A 14,525-nucleotide genomic window follows, 5' to 3' on the forward strand; every position below is an offset into this window, starting at 1 on the left:
ACAAAGCTGCGGCACCTTTCCTGCTCATCGCGAAAGCCTCATAACATTCGGGCACCTCATCATCAACGTATCGCCACGTGTCAAGATTCAGGAGCCCCTCAAGTCATTGATGAATAGTGTTAGAGTATCGAAAAGCCGGTGGGGGACCAGCGGGTCGCTGATCTATCGGCTCAAATTTGACAGCCCATCTCATGGACAAAATGAAAGATTGGATGAGAGTCGGTAGGCGATATCTCAGTCGTCACTGATGTTGAAGTAAAAATAGTAAGGAAATATAATGCAGGGAGAGTCATACCTGCTGCAGATTGCTCTTTCCTCTGGACTTAAAACTGGGGTACGGATCTGCACAATAATACTTTCCTTGGCACACGTCCTGCATGTGAATATACTGAAACTAATTCTTGCCTTATAAACCCAGTATTTACAGAAGGCGGGCAGCATGTGATATTCCTGTCTCTACTCCTCTTCATCATCTCCATCCTCCTCCTCGTCATCGTCTCCTCCCTCTTCGTCCTCCGCAGCGATTCTTGCCATTTTCTCCCTCTCTTCAGCCTCCATGGCATCCAACTGCATATCTCTGAGGGCCTTGACCCTGTCAGCTGGGCTAGGAAGCTTATTGATCTGGTCTGCGATCTGTCCCCTGCCAATCAAGCTGGCCACGATGCTGGCGCCTACGATGAACGTAAGCACAAAGCGGTAGGTCGAGTACCAATGCGGTGCCCATCCTCTAACCACAGCCCTTGCGTCTGCGAAGTAGAGGAATGTGAAAGCGCAGAACTGAGAAATCAGAGCGTATTCGATGGGCAGTAAGATCGTAGGCCATGCGACTGCTGGGGCAATGACTCCGTAGGCATAACGTGGGTAGCCATGCACACCGCCGTATTTGGCCCACTCTAGACCCCAATGGATGGCCCCCAAGAAAGACAGGATCTGTGCATGTTAGCGCGTGAGCCATCGGGGTGATATGACTACCGAGTACTCACCACTGCACCATACCCAACCTGCAACGGCTCGATGATATGTAGGAGTTGCTCGGCAACATGTGGAGAGAACAAGAAGCCCGAGCCAGTTTCAGAGGCATGATTAATGTCAAAGGCGAGATAGACAGTCGAGAGCGAGGTGGCAAGGTAGGGAAGCACGCCAGCCATTCCAATGACGAGAGCTTCTCTAGGAACCTCATCTAGAGCGAAGGTATCCTTTATGGTTTTCTGCAGGCCCAGTCATAAGTGCGTTGTCCTAGCCAAACGAGGGAAACTCACAAAATCAGCCTTCACACCAGCTAGCATGTCCTCATCCTTCTCTTGCTCTTCAACCCCCTTCTCACCAAAGACTTGATGAACGGTGGAAGTCGACGACACCTCCTCAGGATGCGGTTCTATCTTCTCGTGTTCCACTACCTCCTCATGCTTCTTATCGATCTTGTCGAAAGGATTCCCTGGATGGGTAACGTATCGCTGGAGTGATGTGCTGAAAGGCTTGTGGGGTACCAATGCTAATGGAGCTCGATTCTGGGCACCGATGAAGCGAGAAGCTTGTTTTGGGAAAGCCGACGCGTGTGCGAGGCTCGATGTGGTGCGGGCACTGGTAGACGATACACAACGGAGGGACGCCCGGCTAAGGGAGGTAGCACCCCCAGATCGAAGCATCGTGCCAACTAAATTCAGACGACGGGGATCTAATTCCTGTGGCTCACTGAGGTTATTAGAGCCTCTCAATGGGTCGTCGGGATGGTGGACGTGGAGGGCAGAACGAGCGTAGGAGGTGTTGCAGTTCCTCCTCAAAACCACCAGAGCTCAGCGCCAAGAGTTTACTTACGTAAACCAGTACGTTAGTACGTCACACTTTGTGCCCAGATGGCATCGTCAACGATCGTTGAAGAAGACATGGCATCGAATTTGCGGGTAAATTCACATGCACAGCCCGAAGAGTGTCCAGAATTTGTAGCTGATATTGTGTCAAGAGACTCATGGAAGTAGAGGGTGTGGTTTATCGCAGGGCACGTACATAATGCACGCGGATCTTTAGTAGATGCCCAGATTCTGTAGGCGGCGGACTGGACCGCGCATCTCCAGCAAATGACCCCCCGCACCTCTCTACAACGCTCTTTCCCAGCCAGCGACCATCTTTCGAGCACTGGAGAGGATTCACTGACCCGGCAGCAAGCATCGTGAGCATCACTGTCACCTTGCTTTGCCTCGTCCGCCATGACTTCGAAAAGCAACGACTGAACGTTTCGAAACCAACATCCTCCCTCCGAGGCATCTTCAAGGCCTCAGACAAATCCCACAATTCGTTCCTGGCCAGGGCAAAGGCCACAACCGCCATCATGCTGGAAGGTCTTGTTGCAAACCTGCTCAACAGGTTTTTGGGCATGTACGTCAAGAACTTCGATGCCAAACAGCTCAACGTGGGGATATGGAATGGCGACGTCAAACTACGGAACCTCGAGCTGCGGCGAGAAGCTCTGGATCAGCTCAAACTGCCCGTCAACGTTGTCGAAGGTCATCTGGGCCAGCTGACCATGACGATACCATGGACAAATCTACGAGGCAAACCAGTCCGAGTCAACATCGAAGATGTCTTCCTCCTCGCTGCCCCGAAAGAAGACGCAGAGTACAACGAAGAGGAAGAGTTGGAGAGGACCAACGCCGTCAAGCTTGAGAAGTTAGAGAACGCGGAGCTTTTGAAGGCGAAGAACACTGAGGGTCAGAGCCAAGAGGAGCAACAGAAAAGCCAAAGCTTTACAGAGAGCGTCACTACCGCCATTGTCGACAACCTTCAAGTCAGCATAAAGAATATACACATTCGATACGAGGACTCCATTGCTGCACCAGGCCATCCGTTTGCCTTGGGTCTGACGCTACAAGAATTCAGTGCAGTGAGCACAGACGGGAACTGGAGGCCGAGTTATGTACAGTCTACATCTGGTACCACGAACAAATTGGCTGTTCTCAATGCACTGGCCTTCTACTGGAATACGGATGCAACACTGTTTGGCACTGGCAACGGCCAGGAAGTGGGCGCTGAGGCACAAGGTGATGATCATGCGGGCATAATCGAGAAATTCCGAAAACACACGGGCGAGAGTGAAAAGCACCAGTACATGCTGAAGCCGGTCACTGGTCGCGCTGCGGTCGAGTTGGATAAGTCAGGCAAGGTCGACAAGCCAAAGATCAAGGCGCGCCTACTGTTCAACGAGCTAGGCTTCGTACTAGACGACGATCAATACAGAGATGCATTGATGATGGTTGATCTCTTCCACTCCTTCATTCGCCATCAAGAGTATAAGAAACTTCAGCCCAAAAGCACGCCAAAGGAGGACCCCAAGGCTTGGCTTCACTTCGCATTCCAAGCCGTCTACACCAAAATTCAGGAACGAAATCGAAGGTGTTCCTGGGATTACATCAAGGAGCGACGGGATGATCGTGTACGCTACATTGAGTTGTTCAAGAAGAAAAAGAAGGAAGAGAAGACGACCCCTGCCGAAACGGAAGAGCTGGCCAAGCTTGAGAAGAAGCTAAGCTACGAGGACCTCCGTTTCTGGCGTTCCCTGGCTCGTAATGAGCTTCGTAAAGAGAATGCCGGTGTCAAGAAACCTGCTCCAAAACAGAGCTGGACTCAATGGGCTTGGGGCAAGAAACCGGAAGACCAACACAAGGACGACGACTCAACCATGACTGAGGAGCAGCGCAAAGAACTCTACAGTGCAATAGATTGGGACGAGAAGAAGGCAATTGCCGATAGTGTAGATCTTCCCAGAGAGAGCGTTAAATTGCAAGTTGAGTCTTCCCTCAAGACAGGCAGCTTCACGCTCAAACGAGATCCTCATGGCAAAGCGACTGAAATTCTGAGCCTGATGTTCGATAACTTCCAAGCCAAAGCAATACAACGTCCAGACTCTTTCTTGGCTGATCTGAGTCTCGGAGGCTTGCGTATCAACGATGGAACAACGGAAGGAAGCCTATTCCCCCAAATCGTCAATTTCAAGGATCCCACAGCCGGAAGCGTCAAGGGTTCAATCGAAGATGTCGCTGCTGAGGATGCACACCCAGACCTGCAAAAGGCCAAGACGAAAGCAGTCGAGGAGGCCTTGTTCCACATGATCTTCGAGCAGAATCCTCTGGATGAAAGCGCCGATAATGCTCTCACGATGAATCTTAAGAGCATAGAAGTCATCTATAATCCTCGGTTCATTGTGGAAGTGGCGAACTTCTTCAAACCACCGGAGCGGCATATGGAATCTATTGGGGCTCTGATGGAAACCGCAGGTGCAACAGTTGAGGGCATCAGACAGCAGACAAGGGCCGGTCTAGAGTTCGCACTCGAGGAACATAAGACACTGAACGCAAATCTCGACATTCAAGCTCCTTTAATCATCATTCCCGAGAGTATCACTGAAGAAAGTGCTTTGTGCTTGATTCTTGATGCAGGACATGTCAGCCTCAACAGCCAGCTTGTGGACAAGGAGACCATGCGAGACATCCAGTCAAAACAGAAGAAGCAGTACAGCGACGAAGACTTTCGGCGACTGGAGGGTCTGATGTACGACAAATTCTTGCTGAAGCTTGATTCAACGCAGCTTCTCATTGGTCCGGGTATCCAAGCTACCAAGGACCAATTGAATGCTAAAAATGATCCCAAGAATATGCATATCATCGATCGTATCAACATGGACTTCACACTCGAGACGTCGATTATTCCGAAAGCTACAGATCTGACGAAAACGAGGATCTCAGGCCACCTGCCAATCCTACATGCCTCGATATCCGACAAAAAATACAAGAATCTGATGAAGCTGATCGATATTGCAATTCCTAAATTTGAGACTGACGAATCACTGGATGGTCGGACAAAGGCACCTACAAATAATAAAGGCTCCTCGAGGGAGGAGTCTAGAGCCGAGGCTGTCATGGGTAGAGAGCGGTCAAAATCAGTCTCAACAAACCAACACGATCTCGATGTTGAGGATGAGTCGGACGAAGGGAGCGACAAGAAATCTGAACATACCTCAAAACAACCCGAAGGCGAAGAGATCAATCTCCACCAGCGGAATTTCGAGTTCAAGTTCACGGTGGATAAGTTACAGGGATCCTTGTATAGATCTGATCCCGAAGACCGCAAGCCAGATGAGCTGCTTGTGGAGCTTGTCGCGGAAAATTTCCAACTCCAGTTCTACCTTAGGCCTTACGACATGGTCGCAGAAGTACTCTTGAAGTCGCTAAACGTGGAGGACTATATTGATCAAGATCCCAGCCCTGAATTTAAGAAGATCATCTCAAGCCAAGTGTTTGGTGCCGAAGAGGAGAAAGATCTTTTCAATGTCAAATTTGTCAAGGTCAACAATGACTCCCCGGAATTTGACTCCACGTATGAGAGCATCGCCACAAACTTGGATGTATCGATCTCAACGTTGAACTTGGTGGTAACGCGTAAAACGCTGTTGACATTGTTGGACTTTGTCCTCACCACGTTTGCTGCTCCCGATGAGTCAGCGCAGTCGCAAAAGGTCATCGAAGACACTGAAAATTCGACCAAGAAGGTTCAGGGTCCTACCACAGCGCAGTCTCCTGGCTCAGACAAGATTCGCATCAAGATTGATCTAGAAAGCGTCGCCCTCATTCTGAACAACGATGGGATACGCCTAGCAACACTCACTTTGCACACAGCCGACGTTGGCCTTTTCTTGAGTGGCGGCTCGATGCGTGTTGGAGCCCGACTAGGAAATCTGTCATTGGTGGACGACATAAATCAGGGGGCTTCAGAGGATTCCCCTCTGCGTCAATTGGTGGCAATCGAAGGCAATGAGCTCGCCGACTTCAAGTATCAGACTTTTGATACAAAGGACAAAGACTACCCGGGCTACGATACCAAAATCTATCTCAGATCTGGTTCAATCAAAGTCAACTTCCTTGAAGAACCTTTCCGCAAGATCATCAACTTCCTTGTCAAATTTGGCAAAATGCAAGCGATTTTCAATGCCGCAAGAGAGGCCGCGGCCAATCAGGCAAGCCAAATGCAGGAGAGCACAAGCAAGATGCATTTCGACGTTCTGATAAAGACTCCAATTCTCGTTTTCCCTCGGGTTATGCAGGCAGACAAGCCTCGCGACCTGCTGACGGCCTACCTTGGCGAAATCTATGCCAGCAACGAATTCGTGACACTTGACAAAACGATCGAAGGAAACACGATATCTGCCGGTATCAGGAATGTGCGCTTGACTTCCAAATTCCATTATAACAACGAGCAATCTGAGGAGCTGGAAATGATCGATAAAGTAGACCTTGACTTTAAGGTAACCTCCGCCGAGCACCAAAAAGGCTCAAAGCGCCCAGATATGGAAATAGAAGGCAAGATGTCTCGTATCAATTTGCGCGTCGCACAAACGGAGCTGAAATTTCTCATGGAGCTCTCAAAGACTGTACCGGCTGCATTTGCTGCGGACCCTGACCAAAATGAAGAGGAAGTTATGGAAGAGCTTCCCAAATCAACTGTGGAGCCTGCAAAGAAGATGACTGAAAACACCGTCGGTCAAGAAAAGAAGCCTTCATCGCCTACCCACCAAGGGCCCGAGCTCGATGCGAGCCCCGACAATTGGACGAAGCTCGATTTTGTGTTCGACGCGCCTACAATCGCTCTGGAGCTCATTCTGGCCAAGGAAGGCGAGCCTGTTGGAGACATCGAAGCTGCAAGTCTGACTAAATTTGCCCTGAATGACACCAAGGTCAAGTTACGCATGAAGACGGATGACTCGCTAGAGTCTGAGCTTCTGATCAACTCCTTTACCATCACAGACAGCAGAAAGCACGAAACCAACAAGTTCCGTAAGATCATGTCTTTGATCAATGATGACGTAAAGCAGCAGTTCATGGCCAGTGTAACGATATCTGGCGGCAACGACAAACACATGATTGCTATGCTCACGGTTGACAGTCCGCGGGTCATCATGGCCATAGACTATCTTCTGGCAGTGCAAGCTTTCGCCAACAGTGCATTTCCAAATGAGGAAAAGCTGGAGGTCGAGGACGCTTCACAAGAAGCTCTGATGGTCAACGATACCGATAGCGGTGTCAGTACGCCAGTCGATGGTGAAGGGAGAGGTTTGGAGGAAAAACCTGAAGCTGAGCCCGCGGCACAGAGCTCCATGGGTATGTCTTTCCGCGTCAACATTGTGGACGCGCAGGTCATCTTGATCGCAAACCCTACAATCTCCAATTCTGAGGCGATTGTGCTTGGAACGAAGCAAGTCCTCGTCTCCCAACAGAATGCTTCTACGCTCCAGATCACTAAAGTTGGCATGTTCCTGTGCCGTATGGACAAGTTTGAAACTACCCGTCTACGGATCCTCGATGACTTCTCGATCACCATGTCAATGGACAGTCGCTCCCAAGGTAAAAACTCCTCGTTGACGAGCATCTCGGTAGAGCTTGAGCCTCTAGTGTTGAGACTTTCTCTTCGCGACATCTTGCTTGCGCTACAAATTGTTAATAAGGCATCCGAAATGGCCAACAATATAAGTGGCGCTGATAAAAAAGAGGAGGACACGGAACCAGCCAAGATCAAGGAGATCACTCGGACGGCAGCAGCATCAACGAAGCGCAAGTCAATTGCTGGAAAGCCAACTTCCACGGTGGCGAAGAAGACCTCCAAGTCTATCGCAAATAAGAAATCCGCAGAGAAAACCGCAAAACCACCGCAAAGCTCGATAGTGATGAAGCGTGAAGAGATGACCGCTACAGTTGATGGAATCCGAGTCATCCTTATTGGAGATCTACATGAATTGCCCCTCCTCGACTGGAGCGTCAAGAAATTCAACGTGGATGTGCGCGATTGGTCCAGCGCGATGACAGGGGATACTAGCTTTGACACATACATAAATGTCTACAACTTCTCCAAGTCCGCCTGGGAACCGCTGATCGAGCCGTGGAATCTAGGCTTTCATATGTCAAAGGAAACAAATCCGGAATGTCTTTCGGTTGAGATCTACTCGCATAAGATGATGGAGCTCACAGTAACCTCCGCAACCATTGCACTTGCCTCCAAGTCTGCCCAATTTTTGTCCACAGACGAGGATGTCCTCTCGAAGCCACGGGCATCAGACGCGCCGTACAAGATTCGCAATTACACAGGATTCGACCTCAGTGTCTGGGCAGCTACTCATGAAGAAGACCAGGGATCCGCTGCCAAGCTCAGCGATGGCGAGGAGTCAGGATGGCGGTTCGAAGATCCAACGTCAATGCGTGAGAATCTATCACCGGAAGGCAACACCGGCATCGTGGGAATAAAGCTTGAAGGAAGCGGCTTCGATAGCGTTGAGCGCATCGCCGTGAACCGCGAGGGCGAGACGCTGTACAATCTCAAGCCACGGAAAGACAAGGTTCTGCATCGACTGCTGGTCGAGGTCAAGCTTGGCAGCGACAATGTCAAGTACATCACTTTTCGGTCCCCCTTGGTCGTTGAGAATAACACTCAAATACCGGTGGAGATCGGCGTCTTCAGCCCTGAAGAAGGGCATCTACTCAAAATTGAGAAGATTGCTCCTGGCGATGCTCGACCGGCTCCTATTGGTGCTGCCTTCATGCATTCTTTGGTCGTCCGGCCTGATCAGGGTTTTGGCTATTCTTGGTCAAACGAACGGCTGTTTTGGAAGGACCTGCTCAAGCGGCCTACAAGAACCATCACATGTAAAGGTGAGAGCAGTGAGCAATCACCACCATTCTATTTCCAGATGAATGCATCCTACGACAAGAAAGACCCTATGACCAGCGTGTACCCTTACATGAGAATCAAGCTTCATGCGCCGATCGAGCTTCAGAACCTGCTACCATACGACTTCAAATACCGGATCTATGATAAGAACACGAAGAAAGACTGGACCAACTTCCTTAGGAAAGGGGGAGTCAGTCCAGTGCATGTGGTCGAACTATCTCATCTGCTCTTACTCAGTGTTGACATGCAGGACACTGTCTTCAAACAAAGCGAATTTGCTGTGATCAATTCCAACCAGCAAGAAGACTTCCGCCGTGAGAAGTCCTTAGCTGTAAAAGACCCGCAAGGCATACAGCTCAATCTCAAGCTTCACTACTTCAACATGCCTGATAGCGGTGGTGCTTTCAAGGTCTCGGTATACAGTCCATACTTGGTTCTCAATAAGACAGGTCTCGACATCAATATCCAAAGCAAGACAATGTTTTCATCAGCCAAGTCAGCGGCTGGTCAAGGCATGCGCATGGACTCAGATCGAGGAAGTAAAAAAGCTCTTCCTTACATGTTTTCATATCCGAGCGAAGACCGCAAGAACCGTGCGAATATTAAAGTCGGCGAGTCGACTTGGAGCAAGCCGCAAAGTTTCGACGCTATTGGTAGTGCTTTTGATGCTGTTCTGCCATCTTCAAATGCCAAGTCTGAGCTGCATGTTGGTATCTCTGTAACGGAAGGCGAGGGCAAGTATAACCTGACCAAAATTGTTTCTGTCGCTCCCCGTTTTGTTTTGAACAACAAATTGAAAGAGGAGGTCCACATCCGCGAACCTGGTTCCGGGTCTTCCAACGTCATGAAAATGAAGCACGGCGAGCGACTGCCGCTCCATTTTCTGCGGCAGGCGCCCGAAAAGCAGCTATGCTTATGCTTTCCTGGTGTGAACAATCAATGGTCTTCGCCTTTCAACATAGCAAACCTGGGAACCGTTCATGTGAAGCTTGCCAAAGCCGGGCAACGCCAACAGCTCATCCGCGTGGAAGTGATCATGGAAGCAGCTACGATCTTCCTCCACATAAGCATCGAAACCAAACACTGGCCTTTCTCTATGCGCAACGAAAGCGACCTGGAGTTCATGTTTTACCAAGCTAATCCTCACATTGAGGAAGACGAGGAAGACCAAGGCTCGGGGTGGAAGCCAATACGCTATCGTCTTCCGCCGAAGAGCATCATGCCATACGCCTGGGACTATCCTGCAGCTAAGAACTCAGAGCTAGTCATCACTTCCAACGGCAAAGAAAGGCGTGTCAAGCTTGCTGAAATTGGCAACCTCGTTCCTCTGAAGGTCCCTGGAGCGCAAGGCAAGCCTCCAAGGATAATCGACCTCAATATTGCGGCAGATGGTCCAACGCAGACACTGGTACTCTCCAACTATAAGCCATCGAAGAGCTTGTACAAGCAGAAGTCTGCAAAGGCCCACGAGTCACAGAGCAGCGTGAACACAGGGTTTGAGGTCAAAGAAATGGAGTCCGAGGTTACGTTCAAGGCTCAGCTCCGTCTTGCTGGTATCGGCATCTCGCTGGTCAATACCAAATTGAAAGAGCTGCTTTACATGACGTTCCGCGAGATCGAAGTCAAGTATGGCGACTCGAAGCTGTACCAGACGTTGAATTGGACTACCAAATGGATTCAGATCGATAACCAGCTCTATGGTGGCATTTTCCCTATGTTGCTATACCCCAGCGTGGTGCCAAAGACCGGCAAAGAGATGGAAGCACATCCGATCTTCCACGCTATGGTCACTCGCGTCAAGGACGACTCGTATGGTGTCCTTTACATAAAGTACTTCACCCTTCTTCTGCAACAAATGACCATCGAGCTGGACGAGGATTTCATTTTTACAATGCTGGACTTCGCCAAAGTCCCAGGTGCTTCCTGGTCCGAAGAGGCTGAAGGTAAGCTCTGTGACGAAGACTTAGACATACCTGAGCCGCAGCAAGAAGAGCAAGGCCAAGACATCTACTTCGAGTTTCTGCATCTGCAGCCCATGCAGCTGGACTTGTCCTTTGTTCGGACAGAGCGCATCAATGCTGAAGATACGCAGGCGTCATCGAACCCTTTAATGTTCTTCGTCAACATCATGACAATGTCCGTCGGCAATGTCAACGATGCGCCTTTGAGATTCAATGCTCTCATGTTGGAGAATGCGCGTATCTCTGTCCCAAACCTGATGACCAACGTGCAGAGTCATTACACTCAAGAGTGTATCCGCCAGATGCATATTATCCTCGGATCGGCGGACTTCTTGGGCAATCCCGTTGGACTCTTCAACAATGTCAGCTCTGGAGTGGCCGACATCTTCTACGAACCATATCAAGGCTTGGTCATGACTGACAGGCCGCAAGAGCTGGGTATTGGCATAGCAAAGGGCGCATCTAGTTTTGTCAAGAAGTCTGTCTTCGGATTCTCTGATAGTATGGCCAAATTCACCGGCAGCATGTCAAAGGGCTTGGCTGCTGCCACACTAGACAAGGAGTACCAGGACCAGCGTCGAATGTCGAAATCGAGAAACCGACCGAAGCATGCACTTTACGGTGTCACATCTGGAGGAAACGCTTTCGCAAGCAGCATGGCTAGTGGTATCGGTGGTCTTGCACGGCACCCATTGCAAGGCGCTGAGAAAGAAGGCCTACAGGGATTTGTAAAAGGTGTTGGGAAGGGTTTTCTGGGTCTGGCTACTAAGCCCGCCATCGGGGCTTTCGACCTTGCCTCAAGTACGTACCGACTGCCCCATGCCTGTCAGGAATGATGCTGATTGGAATCGCAGATATGGCCGAAGGTGTCCGCAACACCACCACTGTTTTCGACCAAGAAGGCCTCGACCGCGTTCGCCTTACCCGCTTTATCGGTATGGATGGCATCGTGCGTCCATACGCTCAGCGCGAAGCACTAGGCCAATTCTGGCTGAAGACGCTGGACGACGGCAAATACTTCCACGAAGACTACATTGCGCATCTCGAACTCCCAGGCAAAGACATGCTCGTCATGCTTACGTACAACCGCATCATGCTGGTCACGACGAAGAAGCTAAAGAGCGAGTGGGATATCAAGCTGAATGATATCCAGACGATCAGTAAGGAGAGGACGGGCATGTCAGTCACCTTGAAGGGAGGAACCAACGGACCTTTTATTCCCGTGTCAGAAGAGAGCAGTAGGAATTGGCTGTACAAGCAGATTGGGATTGCAGTAAATGCGTTCAATGATAAGTATAATGCAAAGGGATGAAGACGGAGAAGTCGCGATGATTGATTGGCGTGGCTTCAGCGTGCATTAATATTCCCCCCGTCTAGAAGATTGATCTTTTCGTGTCTTTACGCCTGGACATGTATTTTAATGAGCATGATACACATATATAACCATGTTGTCAGCGATTCAAAGTAACAGTCTATTTTTCCCGGGCACTCCTTGCCTTCGACGAACGATCTCCGAATCTGTAGTCGGTCGCCTCAGTCTAAATTTGGAATCTTACAACGGTGTGTAACGCTACGATATCAGAGCGCTGGCTCGTCGTCCCTTCCTAGGTTCTGTCTCCAAGGATCTTCCAGTAGCAACTCCGGTTTCGGAGACCAGGATACCATCTCGAAGGGTGGGGCCAAGCAGCGAACGTATCCACCACGAACCTTTTCGAACGGGTATCCGTGCCCGGCCTCCCTCAAAGCTCCAGCCAGCATCCCCCCACCCTCTACGAAGCATCCGGCCAAGCCAAGCGCATCCGCCATCTGCAGCTCTCTACCCTTCCAAATCATCTTCAGGGCAACTCCACGCTCGCCACCTCCTTGTACGCCTGATCCAACACCTCCTCTTCCTCCCCCACCCCCACCCCCACATCCCTCGCGCCCATTTCGCAAATCGCCACCCTCTCGACCCTGACGTCCGTCGCCCAGCGCGCGCCCGCGTACCGGGCGATCAGGCCCGAGGCGTCGAACCGGGCGCTGCCTTTCCGCCAGCGCATCTTCCCGCTCCGGGCGCTGCGCGCGTGGATCGTGTTGACGAGCGTGGCGTGCAGGGACAGGGGTCTGGGTTCGGGGACGAGGAAGCCGGCGGCGGTGAAGGCGGCGCGGAGGGCGGTGGCGAAGGGGTGGAGCGGGGGCGATGCGGGGGTGGGGAGGGCGTGGAGGGAGGAGGAGTCGGTGGGGGCGCGGTGGGTGTGGAGGCCTGAGAGGGTGGTCACCAACGCCTGCGGCGGCGGCGGCGGCGACGGCGGTGGCGCCGCGTCCGTGGGTTCGGACGGGGAGGCTGCGGAGTCCGGGTTGAGGGGTTTCCACGTCACGACGGGGGGCACGGAAGCGGCGGCGAGCATGCCGGGGATGTCGAGGTTCTGGAGGTAGGCGCATGCAGCGGCCACGCGCTCGGGGGTCAGCAGGCTCATGACGCCGATGGTGAGGTGGATGGCGCCGACTGGGCGGATGGCTTTGGCGGGGAGTTTGGCTTCGCCGGACTCGTTGGGCGTGGTGACTTCGGCGGCGAAGCGTTGGAGCGAGGCTTGTAGCTGTGGGCGCGATGTGGGTGTCACGAGGGGGAGGAGGAGGAAGTGGGTTAGTTGGGGTTTCGGTTTTGGGGGCATGGTTGCGGGTGAGGGTCCATGGGCGTGGGGGAGACGTGTGGGGGGAAGGGGCGGAGGGGGTTTTGCGGAAGGATATCAAGAGTCTGAGGTGCAATGGTAGTACTCTCAGCTATTGATCGGGCTGACGGGAACAATTTTTGAAGATTTTGATATTGCCAAGGCGTGAAGCGCGCGGCAGCGGTACGAGTACTCTGCGGTTCGGGCTTAGCGTTATTGCTAGTGGCCCCGCGGGATTTTTATTACTGTTGTTCAAACATCCAACATCTCCCTCCATCGCCCAGTATGATACTATCAAACCATTGAGGATCAAGATGGAACGAATTATCTGCCCTTTCGGTATCTCATGTAAAAATATGCTGATTCCACAAGTTGAGTACTCCAGATGATCCTGTAACCCCCAGATCCAATCATTTTCGCTGCGCTCCGGCCATCTCCTAGACCATCGTCATCGACTTCGCCCCCACGCTACACCGCGCGAGCCTGTCTTCCTTGTGGCATGACAAAGGCTGCCGCTGAGACGACGAAAGTGGTTGGAGGAACCGCAGGACCGCGCCGTCGGAGGATCTGCTTCGGATGTGATTATCACTGTTATTGACCTGAGAGTAGGCAGGTGTAGTCAGTCTGTTGAGTTCGTTCAGAGATCAACAAGACGCGCTATCGTAAGAGTGTGGATTGTTGCATTACACTGTGTAGAATAGATTTGAAGGGACGTGGATACATTTAACTCTTTGCTGAAGAGGGAATACATGCGTGCTGAAGCTAATGGTGGATTGACACCAGTTGAAGGATAGGAAACGCCATTGCGAGAATGAGGTAGGCGCCTACGGCTGGCTGTACAGAAAACCGACACCTTCCTATTTAGTGGCTCGAGCACGACTAGACAGCACCCTCCCATGCATATTTCTTTCATGATCGTCAAGAGCATATTTTCTGGAGAAGTGTTTCCGGCAAGGCGGATATTGACATGGGAAGCGAACCTTTCCCCCTAGCGCCCCGTGAATCTCCTGCCGGTGTCTGTTATACCTGCTGACAATCTTGCCGCCTACAAACTTTCGACCGCACTCTTCGCAGGTTTTGGAACCATTAGATGAGTTACTTGCAGGCGCAACTGTCGGCGAGTCAGGACGAAATGATGGACTATCCAAACGTTAGCGGAGTGCTTCTTTCAAGGCTTAGAGTCTGCCATACCCGGGAGGCGATTGTGTTT

General features: G+C 51.3%; 3 protein-coding genes across 3 annotated transcripts; 1 reads left to right on the top strand and 2 right to left on the bottom strand.

Annotated features, from left to right (window-relative positions):
* Positions 1 to 456: 456 nt before the first annotated feature.
* On the bottom strand, positions 457 to 1,646 carry HO173_003864 (uncharacterized protein; the record flags this gene model as incomplete). Its single annotated transcript, XM_037305788.1, has 3 exons — positions 457 to 930; positions 984 to 1,208; positions 1,260 to 1,646. 3 exons carry the CDS (start codon positions 1,644 to 1,646, stop codon positions 457 to 459), a joined length of 1,086 nt encoding a protein of 361 aa, XP_037166981.1.
* Positions 1,647 to 1,853: 207 nt separating this feature from the next.
* Positions 1,854 to 11,979, top strand: HO173_003865 (uncharacterized protein; the record flags this gene model as incomplete). The annotated part of the gene is made up of 4 exons (XM_037305789.1): positions 1,854 to 1,901; positions 1,961 to 2,000; positions 2,046 to 11,468; positions 11,522 to 11,979. 4 exons carry the CDS (start codon positions 1,854 to 1,856, stop codon positions 11,977 to 11,979), a joined length of 9,969 nt encoding a protein of 3,322 aa, XP_037166982.1.
* Positions 11,980 to 12,502: 523 nt separating this feature from the next.
* Positions 12,503 to 13,318, bottom strand: HO173_003866 (uncharacterized protein; the record flags this gene model as incomplete). The annotated part of the gene is made up of 1 exon (XM_037305790.1): positions 12,503 to 13,318. One exon carries the CDS (start codon positions 13,316 to 13,318, stop codon positions 12,503 to 12,505), a length of 816 nt encoding a protein of 271 aa, XP_037166983.1.
* Between the last annotated feature and the right edge of the window lie 1,207 nt (positions 13,319 to 14,525).

Source organism: Letharia columbiana (assembly GCF_014066305.1).
Source record: "Letharia columbiana isolate WasteWater2 chromosome Unknown Sc0000010_s0, whole genome shotgun sequence".
NCBI lineage: Eukaryota > Fungi > Ascomycota > Lecanoromycetes > Lecanorales > Parmeliaceae > Letharia > Letharia columbiana.